Genomic DNA, 19,943 nt, shown 5'->3' with positions numbered 1-19,943 from the left:
ATAACGTAAAACATAAGATAACTAAAAATTTAGAAAATTGTATTGTCTAAAATATAAACCACAATGTAAACACAAATGTTACCTTGTTTGAAAGCTATTGTCTCAATATCTGTACATCAGTTTCAGTAAATATGGTATGAATATGTTAAAAGATTATTGCTGTGGAAGGGAAAAGGTTTTATGTTGGATATGTGGGAGTACTGTATATTGTATATATGAGTTACTGTGATCTAAGACTCTTGTGAAGATAAGCTTAATAATTAGAAAAAAGAAAAGAAAAAGATAGGATGTAGAGTTTTTCCAAATTAATATGTATTCTATACCTAACCTTTAAGCTCATTGCCTTGCTTATATCTAGATCTTAGACTTCTTCTGGCCTCAAAATGGTGAGCCAGTGAATTTCCATTGTTTAAGCCAACCCATTGTGTGGTATTTGTGGCAGCAGCTCAGACAAACTAAGATAGGCATTTAGGTTCAACTCTGCTGTACGTTATCTCTGCCCTCTCTATATTTTATTTTTATTAGTTATTCAAATATAAGTATTATCCTCTCTTTATTGAGCACCCATAATTTTGCTGAAGAAAGTATCAGTGCCAATCTTCAAAAACACCATGGCAACCATGCACAATGCATGTGAGTTGTGCATATTTGTGTGTATGTTCACTCTCAGTGTCCGTTGGTTTTGCATGCATTTGAATAGGTAGATGGAGAGTGAAATGTCACCCACCATGGTTCCAGGCTTGGCTTCTGGATGATCCACATCAGGCCTTCTGGCTTGGAAGGAAGGGAGAAGGCTCCTTGCCCCAGAGCTGTACTTGGTGAAGGCTCTGCCTGGTGCTTCCAGACTGTTATTCCTTGTCTTTGCTTCTTCTGGGTCTCCCTGAGTTCATGAACCAGTTATCCTTTGGGTGGTTGTGAAATCTTAGTGCCTTCATGCCTGAATTTTATTTAATTTTATTTTTTCCTTCTTTATTTTTTTTTAAATGTTATATTCAAAAAATATGAGGTCCCCATATACTCCCAACCCCCTCCCCCCACTCCTCCCACATCAACAACCTCTTTTATCATCGTGGCACCTTCATTGCATTTGGTGAATACATTTTGGAGCACTGCTGTACCACATGGATAGTTTACACTCTCTCCAGTTCACCCAGTGTGCCATGGCAGGACACACAATGTCCAGCATCTTTCTCCACATCAGTGCTACAATTTCTTCCATCACTAATCACAGTAGTTCCACGGTAGAATATCAGTAAGTCCACTCTAATCCATACTCTATTCCTCCAGCCTGTGGACCCTGAAATGGTTATGTCCACTCCCTCTCTATATTAAGAGGGGGTTTAGATTCCACATGGATGATGGATGCAATTCTCCTGCTTGTAGTTGTAGGCACCCTTGGCTCCCTGGTGTGGTGGTTGACCTTCTTCACCTCCCTGTTAGCTGGCCAGGGTAAGTCCAATAAACCAAATGGTAGGAGTTGCAAGTCTGCTGAGGCTCAGGGCCTGGCTGTCACATGGACAGTCCAGAGATTCAGGTCTCCTGAGAATGCACCAACCCCAGCACCAACCACAGGACCAGTAAAAGTAACAGAAGAGGCATGTGTAGAGAGGTCACATCTGAGTCTGACTCCATCACACTCAGGAACACAAACTCCAATTTTAAAATTCTGCCTCAATTAATGGAGGCACAGAACCCTGAGGAAAATAGAAACTTGGCGTTGTGTGGGATACTTCTATTTGCTTTGTCTTCAGATATGAAAAAAAGTAAACAAATGTGTCCAGCTCATTTCGATTGCTATTCCAAAGGAAATATACTGCATTTTAAAAAAAAGATTTATTCATTTATTTATTTTTATTAATTTCTCTCCCCTTCCACCCCCCCAGTTGTCTGTTATTCTGTGTCCATTCACTGTGTGTTCTTCTGTGATCGCTTCTATCCTTATCAGCGGCACCAGGAATCTGTGTTTCTTTTTGTTGCGTCATCTTGCTGTGTCAGCTATCCGTGTGTGCGGCACCACTCCTGGGCAGGCTGCACTTTCTTTCACGCTGGGCGACTCTCCTTACGGGGTGCACTTCTTGTGCATGGGGCTTCCCTACGCGGGGGACACCCCTGCATGGCAGGGCAGTCCTTGCACGCATCAGCACTGCGCATGGGCCAGCTCCACAGGGGTCAAGAAGGCCCGGGGTTTGAACTGCGGACCTCCCATGTGGTAGACGGATGCCCTCACCACTGGGCCAAGTCCGCTTCCCGGAAATATACTGCTTTTAAACATCAGGAGCTGAGTGGCTGGGGCTGCATCTTCTGTGATGGGTGGACACTGTTCTGGGTCTAGGCAGAGACATGAGCCCTGGCCTTCCTCTGCCCCTGCCGGGCTGCAGACCCTGGGGAGGTACCCCAACCGTCAGCGTGTAGGTGACTCAGCAGCAGGAAGGCCTGGGCATCTCTCTTCTTCTGTTAGGGATTGAGTCACATCCTCACAAAGGCATGTTCAAGCCACTGGACCTGGGGGGTATGAACTAATTTGTAAGTTGGCTCTCTGTAGATCCTTTCATTAAGGTGAGGCCAAACTGAATCCGGATGGGCCTTCGTCTGAAATGACAGGAGCCTTTATAATTGGGGGCAATTTGGATCCAGGAGTAGGAGAGAGGAGGAGACCAATGGATGTCTGATAGAGGTAGAGGTTGCGTCATGCAGGCAAACCACCACCAGCAGCTCCAGGCTGCAGAGAATGCTTGGCCAGCAGACACCTTGGTTTTGCATTCGTAACTCCACAACTTAAGACATCTGCCACCTTCACAGTATTAAATTTCTAGGTTTTCTTCCTTATCATAAAGACTTGCACTTATTAAACACTCCTGATAGCCCAGGCTCCAAATCACTTTATAATTGAGGAAACTGAGGCTCAGAGAGATTAAGGTCTTGCCCAAAGTTATACAGCTGGAGAGTGGCAGAGCTCTGTATCCAGGAAGCCTGACACAAAGGGTCAGCACCATCACCGCTAGGCATTACTGCCTTCTCCCTGCATCTTTATATCCTTGTACTTATTCCCATGGACTTGATTTTTTCCATTCTGGCCTGTGTCCTCCAACCGCCCAGGATCTGTGGCTCGGTCGTCCCCATATCCCCAGTGCTTTAAGCAGTTGGAGGTGCTTGACCCAGTGTGTTGGAAGAAGGGACACCTCCATGAGACACTCCTCTTGGCTGACAAAGCACAGCCATGTTTGATCCTCCAATGCTGCCTCGAAGGGGAAGTGTTGGTCCGTATCCCAGAGGCCACTGCCGAGCTCAGGGGTAAGAAGTGACTTTTCCAAGGTCCCAGCAGACAAGACCCAGGGTTGGGATGAGAGTGCAGGCAGGATGCTGTCACCACAGGACAGACAACTTGCCCAAAGGGGACCCTCCCTCCTCCATGAATAAATATAGTTCTGTATTCCTAATGGGACCTTTTGCCTTGAACAGGGAGCAGATGTTCCCTCCAAACGATCACACCAGGCAGCAGGCTGGAGTTCTTCACCTCCTTCCTATGACTGCCTGGAGCCGGTGGCCCTTGGGAAGAGCCTTTGCTGTGTGTAGCTGCTGGTGGCCCGAGGTAGACTCAGCCCTTTTCTCACCCCAGAGGGGAGGCAGCCAGCACAGAGATGGTGAGCCATTCTGTGCAGCAGGTGCTCTGGATTCAGGTCTAGTTGTCCCTAAGCTTGCTGGGAGAGTCTCTGGCTTGCCCCTCTGTTCTCTCTTTCACAGGAGAGGGCCCCTTCCTGAACTCCGGCATCTGCCACATCATACCCCTATGACTTACAGTCTTTGGGGTGGATTACCTTTGAATGCCCTTTTAATAAAGACTCATGTGTATCAAGATCAACATGCTTTTTTCTCATTAAATCTCTTAAAGGCCACACACTTTGAACTTTGATTTTCTAAAAGAAAGTTTACATTTTAAAGCAAAATATGTGCAAAGTTTTTTTTTCCCAAGCAAGAGCTAATGAGTTATTAGAGTCATGGTATTTCTCCAAAATATTTACAATATTCCTGACATCTTTCCCCAGAGTCAACAGGGAATGTATAAATAATGAATTCAGCATTTTATAAATATCGTAATGAATGTGCAAGCAATTACTTTCTATTAATTGACACTAAGACCCCAGAACCTCTGAAATTAAGGAGGAGGTTTTATTCTTTTGGCCTGGATTGCATGAATTTCTGCCAACTACTTTGATGGTATAAATAAAAATGGTAATTGCTATCACTGATGACTGATCACCAACTTGCCAGGCAACAGCAGCTAAGTTCTTTGTCTACATCATCCTCTTTGTCCATAGTGCCACCCTAATATTCTCCAACTGTGCCTGGAGAAAGATTGGGTCCTTGAAAGATGGCATGCTATCAGAACTGAAGGAATTGAATTAGGCATCGGGGGGGGGGGGGGAATGAAACATTGTGCTTAGAGAGATAAGAAGGTGATAGGGTATAAAATGCCTCCTTGACCATGGTGGTCAGAGGAGAACCACGGAGGGTTCCAGGAATGCAGGACCCTGGGTGCCTGGTGCTCTTTTATAAGACCACTGTAGCAAGAAGGTGGAGGGGGCACTGGGGGTGCCTGGAGGGCCCTGCCCAGAGATTGGGCTGGAGGAGGATGGAGTAGTCGAGGCATTAAGGGTGCTGGCTTTCGAGACAGAGAGACGGAGTTGGATTTGAGGAGTTGAAGCTGGTGAGAACTGGCCGCTAATTGTGGGGAGGGGGGCGGCACGGGCAGACTGATGGCTAATGCTCAGAAGAATGGGTGGATGGCGGCACTCTTTTTCAGGCCAGTGCTCAGCTACCTCTGATGCAGGCATTGGGGGGTCTTCTTCTGACCCTGTTCCTGGGGGAGAGAGCTGCAGGCCATGGTCCGGGAACAGGGAATGAGGCCTCTCCCTCTGCCTTGCCCTGTTTCCCACTTTTACATTCTTTGAATACCCCGTTTTGGATAATAGTGGTATAAGATTGGCAGAGAATAAACCACCCAAACACAAATGAAAAACTGAGATCCCGAGATGAACCCACCCATTTCTGGGGAGCTGTAGTGGTCCAAAGCCCCCAGAATAGGGCAGGATTGGAGGGTGAGCTCAGGAAAGACTTTATGAATGAAGAAAACCTGCAGGGCTGTCCAGTCCCTGCCTGCTAGTCCACCCTGTCTCCTGGTTCTGACTCCTGCAATGAAACTAAAACCAGCCAGCATGTATGGAGGGCTCGTTCTACCCAGAGTCTGTTCAAAGGGCTGTACACGCCTTAACGTTGTTTGTTCTCACAGTAACGCCATGCAGAAACTACTGTTATTAATCCCATTTACAGAGGAGGAGCAAGAGGCACAGGGAGTTCAGCAAGGAGGCCCAGATCGCTGGCAGTAGGGAGCCAGCAACTGATTCTGGAGCCCATGCAGGGCTTCTCTGTTCCCTCCGTGAGGAAAGCCACCCTGGCCTTTGCCTTGGCTTATGCTTCTGGGCCCTTCACTCTCTCCTCACCCTCCCCTCTGAGGCTGCTGGCCTGAAATGTGCAAGTGCAAGCTCCCAGTGCACAGGTGCTGCACTTCTCAAGGTGAGAAGTCATCGGGGCAGGTGTGCCGAGCCCAGGTTGTGAACATGCTGGGGAACACTCCTCATTTTCTGAATGGGGGGAGTTTGCATTGATGGACCAGAAGTCTGGGGACTCAGAAGTCAGATGGACCTCAGGGGGTCAGAGTTGGGAAGGGAGTGTCCTTCCCAGGAGGTCTCTACTGGGCCTGGGGCCCCAGGTCTCTCTCCTCCTGAGCCCTTGTCACTGCCATTGCGATTGTCCCTTGACCATCCCTCATCCGCCAGGCAATTAGTGTCACAAGTAATAGGAACGCTTCAAGCTCCATATGCACAGTGCAGGGATACAGAGGTTGTCAGGAAATGCAGGTCTGAAGTTGAGCATCTCAGGACCAAGTATTGGAGAATGATTGAAAGTACTGGAATTATGAGAGGTGCTGGTTGTGCAAGGGAATTATTGCAGAGGAGATGCCCGGGAGGGCGTGGGTGTCTGTGGGTATGTACATGTGTATGTTGCGTGTGTGTATGATGTCTGTGTGTGTACTGTGTATTGGGTTTGTGTATGCTGGGTACGTGGGTGTCAAGTATTTGACTAGTATGTGTTATGTGCATCCCCTATGTGAGACATTTATTGTGTGTTATGTGTTGATGTGCCTATGTTGTGAATATGTATTGGGTTTGTGTTGGGGATGTGTGTGTTGGGTGTGTGAGTGTGTGTGATATGTGTGTGTATAATATGTGTATGTGTTGAGCATGTACCGAGTATATGAGAACGATGTGTTTATTATATGCTTGTTGCATATATCAGGCATGTGTCATGTGTATGCCATGTGTGTATGTTTGTTGTGCATATAGGGTGTGTGGGTGTCAAGTATGTGTTGGTATGTATCATGTGCTTCTTGTATGTGAGATATGTACTGTGTGTTGAATATGTTGTGCGCATGGGTATTCGTGTGTGTTGTGTATGGAATATGCATATGGATGTGGTGTATGTGCTGTGTGTGTTAGGTATGCATTGTGTATGTTCTGTGGGTTTGTATGTGTGTGTGTTGGGTGTATCATGTGAATTAGGTATTTGTTAGTCACGTGTCATGGCTCTGTTGTGTATATATGTCACTTGTGTATTTTGTGTTTCCCAACAATGTGCTAGATACTGTAACAACACTTCTCATACTTTATCTCTACTGACTGTAAAAACAACCTCAGGGAGTAGGTACTCTTAGTATTCCTCACTTATCTGTGAGGAAACTGAGGCAGAGAGTGAGTGATTAAGCAATTGACCAAGGCCATGCATCTCACCAGGAACAGAAGAACTCTGGCCTGGCTAACTCCAAAACTCTAGACTCTAAACCCTTGGTTCGCAATGTGAGCGTGCATCACAAGTCCCCGGAGGGCTTTGACAACACAGATTCCTGGTCTCCACCCATGGAATTTCTGATTCCATAGCTCTGGGGGAGGGGGGAGACCCCAACATTTGCTTTTCCACCAAGTAGGTGCTGCTGGCCTGGGGACCCCTGGAAAACCACTGTACCGAACACAGTCTCTCCAACTCACAGACAGAGGGTGGGGAGAGCAGCAGGAGGAGAGAGCAGGGAAGGGTAGAGACCAAAGCTAGTGGTTTTGGATTCCCAGATACAGGTTGGACCAAGTATGGAGAATCCACATGGTCCTCACTGAATAACTAGGGCTTCGGTTATAATGAATGGCATGCTGTTGGAAAGGAAAGTCAGCTTCCCACCCATACTCTGTGAATTTTCAGATCCCAGGACTTTGTCCTAGTAATGCTGAATGATAGGGTGGTAGATACGTCTTTCTAAGGACAAAACCATATTCTGTACCATGTTCTCCATGCATCCGGTCAAATAATTTTTTCTCCCAAATATTCGTTTCCCAGAGAGTCATCGCTCCCAGTCATCCTTCCGTATTGAGGGAACCAGAAAAGCAAAATCTTCGGCCTCTCGGGTTAGCTCTTCCCCTTTAGGGCTTTAGGGCACTAGTGTCCTCCCTTGAACTGCGGTCAAGATGACCCACCTCAGAGGGATTTTGAGGGTTGCATGAAATGGTACATGGAAATCCCTCACCATGCCTGGCACACAGTTGGCTCCCGATGTACGTGTTGCTTTTGCTCTCCCTCTGACCCTCCTTCTCTAACCAGAACCAGAGATCATGGGGTTTTGGAAGGCTGACTGCCACAAGGAAGGGGCCAGATGAATTAACTGGCTCTGTAGTTCGTTGAGGACTGAGATGGAGTGGGGTGCTGAGGAAATGGGGAAGCTGCAGCTGGGGCAGTTCAATGTGATAACATCAATGAGGCCCAGAGCGGTTTCTATTTGCTGGCTCCTCCACCCAGCATTTACTGGAAATGCCTTGAAATTGAAATTGGGTGGAGGGTCCTGACCTTGACTGGCAGGGCAGGGCATGCAACAGTGGCTCTGCCATTAAGGAAATGGATTTCAGCACATTTTGAGAGCCAGAGCTTTCCAGGCTCATGAGCTTGAAATTCTGTCTGGCAAAATTTATAGAGGTTGGGTCTTAAGATTTGCTGCAGTTCAGCTTGGCATGCAGCATTCTGCATCTTCAGAAATCTTCCCCTGGATGGCACACTTGCCAGAGCTGGGAGGCAGAGTTAAGACCCTGTTAATCCCTTGTGCTCTTATTCTTGGGAGTCAGCCTGGACTGAACCTGCTAATGTGGTGAGGTTGATCTTCGAGCCACAACAATAGAGGTCTGGTCCCTGAGGTATCCTGGTAACAGAAAGCAGGGGGGCTTGAAATGAGACCTAGCTGCCAATCACCACTTGCCAGCCTGGATAGACCAGGTCCCCTCTTGCTTTCCTTCCTCCTCCTCTACCTCCCTCTCCCCCAGATAATGTCGGCTACTGCCTACTGAGCACCTGCTGGGCTCCAGGCTTGTTTAAGTAATAGCCTCCTAACCTTTCAAGGATCCTGCTTGATTGCTTGGATCTCCATTTCACAGAATGGTAAACCAAGGCATGGGGGAAGGGATGAGACTCACCAAAGGACACACCAGCGAAACCTTCTAGAGTTGGAGACTCCAGGTCAGAGCACCTCTGATCTGCTTTCCTTATCTGCCAAGTGCGGCAGCAAAGTTGTTGGATAAAAACCAGGCAACTTGAATTCATTGCGCAATGCCAAGCACTTAGTAGGTCATCAGTAAAAGTCACTTTCTTCCCTTTCAACAGATTCCTGGGGTCTAGATGATTTTGTATCCTGGTAAAGTCCAGCCTGCCTCGAGTCTTCCTCTTGGTTTGTTTCTCATCCCAGTCTTGGACTCTTGTTAGTTTGGTTCTAGCCCATTATTCCCTCCCAACCATCTTGTCACTGGCTCTAGAGTCTCCAGATTTGGGAAATGAGCAGCCTGCCAAATTGAGTTCACATCTGCCTAGCAACAGCACCCACTTCCTCTGCTTCCCATGCTCAGTAGAAAATAGTTTTTACTCTACCACTCCAGCCACCTTAGTTCTTTGGAGACTGCATTTATAATCATGATGACAGCAACATTATGTTATTATCAATATTATTATTACTAATCACTCTTAATGGTTTCTGCCATTTACTATTTCCTCTGTATCAGTGCTCCGTGTGGCATATCTCATTTAATCTTCCCATCTACTTCCTGAATTCTATGCTATTATTAGTCCTCAGGTTATAGATGAAGAAACCGAGGATGGGAGAAGTTAAGTGACTTGGTCAGGGTTACTCCGCTAGAAAGTGGCAGGTCAGGATTCTCACTCCTTGGTCCACAGAGTGTTGCTCTCAGGTGGGATGCCATTGCCTCCAGAACCTGCCAGTGTGCCAGGCTTTGGGGTGAATCTGCGGGGTCTGTGTCCTGCTCTCCTAGGTATAAGCTACTTAACGTTAAAGTCACTTCATCTCTGTCTTTTCCTACAAAAGGAACGCCTGAGGGGTGGTGGCCAGTGGACACACTGCACTCCTGTTGGTCAGAATCGCTGAACCATCTGAGCACTGCTGGTTCATGGGGTGAAGCCTGAGCTCTGCTGATGTGATCTCAAGCTGGTTGTTTCTCTCTTGTTTTTCAGGTAATGAACCAAGAAGATCATGTCTGAAGTACAAGGAACGGTGGAGTTTTCTGTAGAGCTACATAAATTTTACAATGTGGATCTCTTTCAGAGAGGGTGAGTAAGCATCACCATTTTATTTTTTTCTGATAGTGGGGTACACATGACGAGGGCAGGTTATAGGGGACTTGGGCTTAATAAAGAAAGGAGTTTTATTATTTTTCCTGCCAGGTGGAAAGTCTAAATCCTTCGCACACCTGAAAATACATCATCCCTTGAGAGAGACCATGTTAATTTCTCTTCTCCCTCCACCTCCCTCTGCTCAGCAACCTCTTCTCAGTTGCTCTTTCCAATAAATATGTCAGTTCAAAGAAGAGTGAATTTATTGGAGATGAAGCTTGCCTACATAGTGCCAAGGAAATGTTATCTGTATGCTCAACCCTGTTTGGGGCCATCTCTACAAATACCCTATCATAAAACCTTTGCCCAGAGAGAATATTGGTGTTTACAAATGTCCTCTGTAAAGTCTTATAATTATAGTTTAGCTGCTTCCATGTTTTGAGGCTATACTGTGAACTTGGTGTTTTACACACATGACCTCGATAGGTCCTAATGCTAGACTTATTTCTCTGGGTCCTTGTAAAGATTAAAGCTGTGAAATGACTGTATAAATCACCCAAACTCAGCCTGGAACTATCTGCACTCTCAACGGCTACTACTACTTTCACTATGTTACAGATGAGGAAATGGAAGTTTGGCGAAATTGAATTTGTGATGTGCCCAAGTTAACAGAGCAAACAAGTATCCAAAACAAGGGGTAACCATCAGTTTGCTTTTACTATGTAACAAACTACCCAAAAACCTAGTAGCTTAAAACAACAACTATCAACTTAGCACATGAGTCTGAAGGTAGGCGATTTGGGCTGTCCTAGCTGGTGGATCTGCTGAACTGGGCCAGCTCTGCTGATGTCAGCTGGGCTTACTCACATGCCCAGAGCCCTTGCTGGGAGGGCTTAGTTCAACTCCTTGTGGTCTCCCAGGTCTCCAGTAGACCAGCCTGGCCTTTTTACGTGACAGCTTAGTCACAAGAGCAAGAGTGGGAATGCATAAAACCTCTCACTGCCCAGCTTCAGAAATTATACAGCATCATTGTCACTGCATTCTACTGACCAAAGCAAATCTCAAGGCCAGCTTAGATTCAAAGGGTAGGGAAATAGATGCCATCTTTTTTTTCCTGGTGAGGAAGAATCTGTGGGCATTTTGCAGTCTATCAGCCAAGGTTAGAGTCCAATTTCAAAAGGAAAGTTGTGAAATTCATGGTGCAAGCAACCCCTGTATGCCATAGTCTCTTGTTATGGGGAGGTGCAATTCAGTGGGCTGAGCCAAATGCAAAGAGGAATGGGCCATGATTCCAGGACCAGCTCTCTATTCCAGGAAAGGAACCATGTGAGTCCGAATTCTAGAGCTGCGTTTTGATGAGATCAAGCTCTCGGCAGCTGTCACTTTTGATTGTTTCACCCCTTCTCATTTGATCAGAAGTTACCTGGTATAATGAAGAGAGCCCTGGGCTCGTGGGTGGGACTGCTGAGTCCTGGCTCTGCTACTGCTTCTCAAGGGTCCAGGGCAAACCCCTCCACTATCTACTCTTCAGTTTCCACATTTACCAGGAAAGGAAGCATTTTTTTTAATGCCATGTGTAGGTATCTCCTATGGCAGTTTGATATTGTTTATGAATTCTAAAAATAAATATCGGATTATGCCTCATCTGTGCCTTCAGGCATATTAGATTCTATTGGATTCAGAGGTTTCACTTTTGCCTGATTAAATAATGATTAAGGCTTTGATTCAGACACATCAGTAGGATGTTGCATCCCTACCAGTTGGTGGGCAGGGACACATAGAGAAACTGCACTGCAGAGAAGGGAGGTTGGAATTTTGAGCTGGAGCCTGGGAAGTAAGCACACAGAGGAGCAGAGCAGCTGAGCCTGGAAAGAATTGAGCCCTGCCAAGAGAGACAGAGCCTGTCACCTCATAGGCTATAGCTGGTCTTGTAGAGCAAGCAGGGCAGCTGAGCCCAGAGAGAAACAAGCCCCAGGAAGAGAAGAACCCAGGGAAGCCTGAACTCTTTGCAGACATCAGCAGCCATCTTGCTCCAACATGTGGCAACAGACTTTGGTGAGGGAAGTAACTTACACTTTTTGGCCTGGTAACTGTAAGCTTCTACCTCAAATATTAATAAACAACCTTATAAAAGCCAACAGGTTTCTATATTTTGCATCAGCATCCCTTACTCCTCATAACCAACCATAGATGTTAGCAGCATTATCTTCATTTTTCTGGCTAGGTAACTTGGGTGAGGAAAGTAAAGCATTGCACAGCCTGAAAATAGCAAATGGGATCTGAGGCTAAGACCTTATCCTTCAAGGCCCTGTATTGTTTTTCATCATGGAGGACTGGTCTCCAAAATGGTGTGTATTTTCCTCAGGGGTCTACACGACATCCATCTGAATGTGTGAGGAATATATTTGACTGTCTGCTTACAATTGTTTTAATAGAAAAATAAGGGATTAAAGTTGCTAATAATTAGAATGCAGATTGGCCCTGGCAACCAACCTTGCTCTGTCTATGTGGCAGACATTCACAGGTCCAGTTCAGTAACTTGGGTTGCCAGAGAGAAGATGTTCCATGGCACGAACAGGCTGACAGTGGCACCCTTGTATTGCAAAATACTGCTGTTTGTGACCAGCCAGTTATGTAGATCCATAACTTGTTTTCTGATATAGATTGCACTAACCCTCATAAATCAGCAGGTGGCTTAAAAGGAATACTGCAAAGAAATCATGAGTCGAAGGCGATATTAATGAGGAAAGAATATCAGGCACCAGGAAATGACAGAGCCCTTATCTGATTCCTTGCACATGCCTTTTGATGCACAGAAATTGAAAAATGACAAGCTAATCAGATCCAACATTAAATAGGCTGAATATCATGATCTCATCTAAAAACTCTTTGATATATGGATTCATAACCAAGATAATTTATAACAAGAATCGTTCTACTTGTGTATCGGCCTTGAGGTATGGACTAAAGCTTGTATGAAATCATCCCCACTAGCAAGACCCTTCAAAATGACACATCCAAAACGTGAAGAGACCCTTAGTGGTTGGTAAGAGGGTTGAAAACTGAGATGGAATCATGATTTATCAGCAAACCTATGATACTCTTCTCTTCGTTTGAGAGTTTTGTGTTTTGGGAGGCATCTTGTTTAGCCAGGCTGGCACTATAGTCTAGTATTGAATTAGGTCTACATAAGAACCAGCCACTTCTACCACTGTAATATATTTTTAGTGAGAACAAAAAGGATATATGGTCCATTGATACATAAAATAATTATTTTTAAAACATGACTCATTTCATCTTGGGAACAATTTTTTTTCCCCCTTTTCTTATTGTGGTAAAAACACATAACTAAAATCTATCATTCTAGCCATTTTTAAGTGCATGATTCAGTGGTATTAATTACATTCCCAGTGTTGTGCTGCCATCGCCACCATCCCTTACCAAACCACTTCATCACCCCAAAGAGAAGCATTATACCCATTAAGCAATAATTCCCCATTCTCCCTGCCCTCTTGTTACCTCTATTTTACTTTGTGTATATGGATTTGCCTGTTCTAAATATTTCCTGTAAGTGGAATCATACAATAGTTGTCCTTTTGTGTCTGGCTTATTTCATGTAGCATGTTGTCAAGGTTCATTCACATGGTGACTTGTATTGGAACATTATTCCTTTTTATGGCTAAGTAATATTCCATTGTGTGCACACCACATGTTGTTTATCCCCTCATCTGTCGATGGACACTAGGGGTGTTCCTGCCTTCTGGCTATTGTAAGTAATGCTGCTATGGACATTGGTGTACAAGTATCTGTTTGAGTCCTTGCTGCTAGGTCATATGATATTTCTATGCCTAACACTATATTTATAATTATATCATATGTATTTATAATTATATTATATAGGAGTAGAATTATATATGCTTATGATTCAAAAATAAATATGTATTGGGATTGCATGCTCAAAAATGTTTTTATGGTTACAGAGGTGTGCAAGTAATTAACCACTGGCTGGACAGAAGAGGGTGATGATGTTGGAAGCCTCTTCTAGGATTTCATAGTTCTGAGGCACACGGTTGTTTAGGCATATACTTCAGCTATGCATGAGGTCATAATCATAGGATTGAACTTACTGGAGCGTAGACCTCTTCGCAGCTACTCCTCTGGACATGGCTGACTATGGATTATGTGAAGGCACCTAGATCTCTCCGGGGGTGGAGTGAGTACTAGGATCTCTAAGGTCCCATGGGCAATATGACCTTTGAAGTTCATAATCCCCAGGCCCCTGGGGTCTGCCTGTAGGGATCTGTGGACAGGCTGGGCATGGAGCCAGTTGAGATTCTGCCTCTGCCACAGGAGCTTCTGACAGGAAGGCTCCCTGATGCTCAAGTGCTGAGGAGATTTTCTCTCTGCATCCCGCAGGAGCCATATTTACAGGGAAATGTAATTACTTTACCCAGCAAGTGCTCCATGGGGAAGTGGTGGCAGAAATCCAAGCCTGGTGGGTAAAGTGGGGCCCTGGAGTAGGTTATGAAAGAAAGTGGAGGTCAGGGAAGGCAGAATCTGGAGAAGCTGGTTATTGCTGGGTGTGAGGATGAATGATTAAATATATGGTCTACAGGGACCTTGGGATGGTAGACGTTAGCATCAGGGTTTACAAGAGAGTGTCAAGTCCCTTTCTCAGACTGTCTGAATGTGGCCATCCAGGTCCTATCTGTTTCCTCCAGATGATGGCCAATGCCCCTGGCACCTGCATCCAATTGTCTTCTTCCCTATTACCTAGTCTGGCAGGGTGACTGTCACCTCCTCTTGATTCACCACGAAATGCAGGAAGCATACTGTTGCAGAGCTCGGACTATTGCCTGATAATTTGCCCTGATAAGTGAGAGTTACTTGGTTCAACACATTTATCTTTGGAGATGGTTTGGCCAGGACCATAGAGCATGTTGCTTTTTGTGCAGTCAACTTGCATTTCTCCAGTGGCTATACTGACTGAAGCAAATTCTCGAAGGGAAAGTCTCACCTCCAGCTGGTCAACAAGAGTCAGGAAGTACCTCCTGTGTGTTCAGCAGTGAGTCTCCTGCTGATGCTGAGAAAATGGAGAGGCACTGGAGAGCCTGGCTTCGTGGTCAGAGCCAACTGCAAGCCACACTCTTTCACTTAGAAACTCAGAGGTCTTGCAGATAACCCCTTAAAAGCACTCTGAGCCATCGTTTTATCACCTATAAATGGTGATGGCAAACTTTATCTCATGGGATAATCAAAAGGGTGACAAAGTAATACATGCAGAGCAGCTAGCATGGTGCCCAGCATCTAGTAGGTGTGATCTAAATTTTAGCTACCGCTAGTAAATTATTACCGCCCAACACTATTAATTACCCAAGAAAGTGACTCTGGCTACCTTAATTCCTTCTTTAAAAACTCTCAGACTTCCTTTTGCTCTCATTTCTCAGCCTGCTGTCCAAAACCTGCATGGTTTGACATTAAACTTTTTCACATTATTGTCTGTGCTCAGATCCTTCTTAACTATACTTCCCTTAATATCTGCCTTGAACATTCTACCCTTATACAAGTTTCCACTTAAACAGTGCCTCCTCCCCCAAAACATTTCTATATTCTGGTATTTACCAACTGTATCCAGTCCAGTTACTATGAATCCCTATCTGAACAATATTCCTAAAGCAAATCTCTACTGTGTTTCTTCAGTCATCCATTTCGATTCTTACCATAAGCATTATTAAGCGTATAGGATTGTACTGGGTCCTAGAAACACTAAGGTGAAAGATGGAGCCCTGGCCACAGGTGTTTACCAGCTATCAAGGGAGACAGGTGCCTAAGTAGAAAATGACCATGGTGTGTGATACATTCTGTAGCCAAGACAGACTTGGGTACTATGAAGAGACACAGAAAGGGGAATCTAACCGGTGGGAAATGCTGGAAAGGAGCAACCCCAGAGCTTCACCTTGAGGGGTGAATGGAATTCAGCCTAGCAGAGAAGCTGATGAGGCAGGAGCAGAGTAGCTCAGGGGTGCCAGGAAGCACCCACAGTCAACAATTCGTGGTTGATGTGAAGAATCAACTGGGGAGTGGATGGAGGAACGAGGATTATAGCACTTATCACAGGCCACCTTTTATTAGAGTTGGGTTTGTAGTGACTCTAGCGTCAACTGCCACAAACTTGCTTAGAATGCAGTGAGTGGCTGTGGAAAGCGAATGCTGGAGGGGTTCTGTGTGTGTGTGTGTGTTTTCTCTTTTAGGTAGATTTAAGCTCCATAAGGGTAAGAATTGAATCTTATTTGTCTTTATAGTGCCAGTGCCAGCATAGAGCCTGGTTCATGCTAGGAGATACAAAGTAGCTTATCTTTGATGGATTGAATTGTCTGTTCCTACTTTGAAAACTTCTTTGACTACATATAGGGTTGCATGGATCTTCATTAGCTGATATTTATGGAAAGAAGATGACTCTTGATTCCAAACATAGTCTTTAACTCAGAGCTACTCAATGTGTGGCCCATGGACCAGCAATATCCCATCACCGTCCTCTGGGAACTTGTTAGGGATGCAAGCGTGCAGGCCCGGCCTCAGACCTAGCACATCAGAATCTCTGGTTGTGGGGCTGAGACGTGATTTAACCTGCTCTCCATGTGACTGAGGTTGGAAAGCACTGGAGACACTGCTGAAAGTTTATCTATGTAAAGCTCAACCTCGGTCACTGTATCAGTCTGGGTTCTCCAGAGAAACAGAACCAACAGGGTAGAGATTTATTTTAAAGAATTTACTCAAGGGATAGTGGGGGTTGGCAATTTTGATATTTGTAGGGCAGCCGAGCAGTCCAGAAACTCAGGCACAGGTTGCAGTCTTGAGTCTGAAATCCATAGAACAGACTGGAAGGCTGGAAACTCAGGGAGAATTTCTTCTTCCCTGGGAAACCTTGGTGTTTTGCTCTTATAGTCTTTAGCAGTTTGGTGAGGGCCTCCCAGGTAATTGAGGGCGGTCTCCTTTATTTACCTTTAACTGATTGTAGATGTTAACCACAGATACAAAATACCTGTCTGGCAACACCTAGCACAGTGTTTGATTAAGGATCTGGGCACTGTAACATAGCCAAGTTAACACAATAATCAGACAATCTTGAACCATCCAGGGAACTGAAAAACCCATCCACCAGGCCAATTAAACCCGAAATTCTCAGATGGAGTCTAGGTGTCAGCACTTTTTTAAAGCTCCCCAGGAAGTTCCAAAGTTGAGAATAACTAGGCTTCCATAAGCCAAGTGACCTTAGCCTTTTGTTTTGTTTTGTTTTGTTTTGTTTTGTTTGTTTTGCTGGCCTCCTCACCTTGATGGAATGAGGCCCATCCGTCTTTCGTAATTTAGGACTGTGAGGTCTTCTCTTCCCCATTAGGAGACTGCACCTCGACTTCTTTTGCACATCACTTCTGCTAGAGAACCTACAGGGATTCTATGCTAGCTTTCCAGCGTGGGAGCTGAGGGTAAGAAAGCAGTTGGGAAGATCATTTCACATACAGTAATTTTCTATAAGGAAATATTTTTACATGGACAACTAGTAATGAAATCCATTACATGGCTATTTGTTAAGTCATCGGTATATAGAATAACTCATCTGTGCCTATTGATGACAATGTAAACCTTTATTTTCGATAAGCTAGATGAGTTAGCCTGAGTTAGAGCTAACGTTTGCCCTTGAAAATAAATGCAAAATTCACTTTAATTCTTAAATATACAACTCAGACAAGGCACTGTATCAAACTGATTTTCTTTCTGAGTGAAGTTTTTCATGTTTGGTTTTCAAATCCATCTCCTTTCTTCTACCCCTTCTCCAAAATACAAACAATACTAGAAGATTTCCTCCCCTTAGAAGCTTTTGATGAGTTTGCTGAGAAATTCTGTCCCTCCCCACTACAACAGTCACCCAAAAGGCCCTGCAGTCACTCTTACCAGGTCTGATGTGAAGAGCTGCATACTCACAGAAATGTTGGTGTTGAAATCCGCTCTGAACCAACTCACCTGCCTTTTCTCAACCAGAGTGAAAATGGTTGAGTCATAAGTCAAGTGATGATTAAAAGGAAATGCCACCTTGTGGTCTGTGCCCATGTTCCCCATCACTGCCTAATGCCCAATGACAGCTAGCTCCCCTGTGAAATTAGCTAACCAGCCCTGATGCTCCTTAATAGACTCGGAAATACGATTATCTTTGCTTGCCAGAGATCAATTAATTGATTTGTCTGGTTCTGTCACAACAATCCTCTTTTCACTTCTCTGATTAAAACATGCTGAGCTCCTTTTCACTCATCCCCATGCTTTCAAGATGGAGTGGGGGGTGCAGTGGATGATTGAGTGCGTGTTGAATGTCCAGCTTTGCAGGGAAAGAAGGAACTGTGGTCGAGCTGGGAAGCGGGGGTGCAGGTGAACCCAGGAGGTGAGCGTTGCTGGAGCTCTGACAGTGATGCATCTGGGAAGGCGACGAGTCTGCCGTGATGAGTGGTCAGCAGCTATGTGCTGGACACCGCAGATGCCATGGGTTTTATTAAATTGGCCTTTCAGTCACATGGCTGTCCAGTTGTGCAAGGCAGCACATTCCCTTAATTTTTGTTTAAAACAATTTGACTTAGGATTTTTAGCACTTACAATCAAGAGTCCCAGCTCTTACCAGGGGTGTCCGCTCAATGATTTCTAACAGCCCTTCCACCTCCTAATTCTCATTTTTGTTATTTTAATATAAATTAGATTGCTTCCTTGCCCCATAAAGAGCATTATTGTAATTATTCCTATACAGATTGACCTCAACTTCAGTTACCCAAGTGTTTGGGTAGATGAACATTCTGTATTATTTTCCTAGCAAATCTATATTCATGTGAATGATTGCACTGTCCCAGTTTTTTTTTTTTCTTTTCCCTTTTAATGTGTGACTTCATAAGCCTGCTGCTTTGAGTCTTTTATCCTCTTAACCCCTGGCTGAGAACATGCTCAGCAGGTCTATAAAGAAAAGACCTCTCCAGGGGCTGAATGTTACCCTGCAGAGATTTAAAATGCCTCCGGTGAGCTCAAAACCACCCGCTGGGTTGACTTTCTTCCTGGTGGAATCAAAGGCAGGGCAGAAATGTCACAGGGCAGTGTGGTCCTTTTTAGTTTGAACTCTAAAGGAGCTGGACGGTTCTCACTCAGGCCTCTCAAGGTGACGGCAAGGCCACGTGGTAGTAAGTGCATTATAGTGGAAAAGCATAGGTGGTCTTGGTTCTAATTCCGTTTCTGTTATTACTAGCAGGGCACCCATGGGCAAGTTACTGAAATTCTCTGATCACAGCTTCTTCCCTTGTTTTGCAGAATCTTTATCAGACGTCAGTGAGATCATTTTTGTGAAGCCCTAGTTGAAAAGAAGGCTGGGACTCGCCCTGATAGTGTAAACCCACTTAGCTGATTGATGCCGTTGATTATAACTAAGCATTTTGGACTAAAAGCTCTGCTGACAAGTGGCAAGGCTGGAACTGGCTTGCTGAGTGGGTTGGACTCTGAATTATGTGCTCCTTCCTAGATTTTAACCAGTTCCTTTATCATTGCTGTTAATTCCTCAGGAAGAAGTCCCCTTGCTAGAGGAAAATCTAATGGACTTTACTTTGATTCTTTTTTCTTATTCAAACTTTATTTCAAAGTCAAAAAGTAAAATAACAGACAAAGGCAGCTCAACAAGTTGTGGAAGCATTACTCCTGGAAAGTTCTGCCCAGGCACTTTTATCTCATCTAATTCCAACTGCTAACTCAGTTGTACCTCTAGTGTTTAGAAAGATACGCAAATGAACACAGGTTAGTTAAATGTTGTAGTCATCTCCCTATTGATGAAAAAATTCGAGAAAGAAAATACTTAATTATATTCATATCTCACAAAACCAAACCCATATCCTTTTTTTGTTACCTTTAACATTAATGTAGTACCTTCTTTGCTTATGCTACAAAAACATTGCAAAGTTGTTGTTAACTACAGTCCATAAATTATATTAGTTATATTTTCCCCATGTAGCACCACATTTTTATCACCTTGTAGAACATTTCTGTATTTATATATTAACCACAGTCCTCATATAACACCAAAATCATTGTTACACATTCCTAATATTATCCTCCATCTGTCCTCCAACTAACATTAATCTTCTTAGACTACTCCTTTCAACCATAATCACGTCCATAATTCAACAGTGTTTGTTACACTCATTAAAATGTGTTACCATCAA

General features: G+C 44.6%; 1 protein-coding gene across 1 annotated transcript in view; it reads left to right on the top strand.

The window, feature by feature from the left end:
• The window catches only part of FAM135B (family with sequence similarity 135 member B), a 309,804-nt gene that overhangs the window by 116,223 nt on the left and 173,638 nt on the right, over positions 1-19,943 (top strand). The window contains exon 2 of the mRNA XM_058276084.2: positions 9,607-9,702. Within this exon, the coding sequence (XP_058132067.1) occupies positions 9,626-9,702 (77 nt within the window). The 5' untranslated portion in view covers positions 9,607-9,625. The remainder of the gene's footprint in view (positions 1-9,606; positions 9,703-19,943) is intronic.

Source organism: Dasypus novemcinctus, chromosome 14, assembly GCF_030445035.2.
Source record: "Dasypus novemcinctus isolate mDasNov1 chromosome 14, mDasNov1.1.hap2, whole genome shotgun sequence".
Lineage (NCBI taxonomy): Eukaryota > Metazoa > Chordata > Mammalia > Cingulata > Dasypodidae > Dasypus > Dasypus novemcinctus.
Note: the sequence above shows the minus strand (reverse complement) of the source record. Positions and strands in the feature narration are given on the sequence as shown.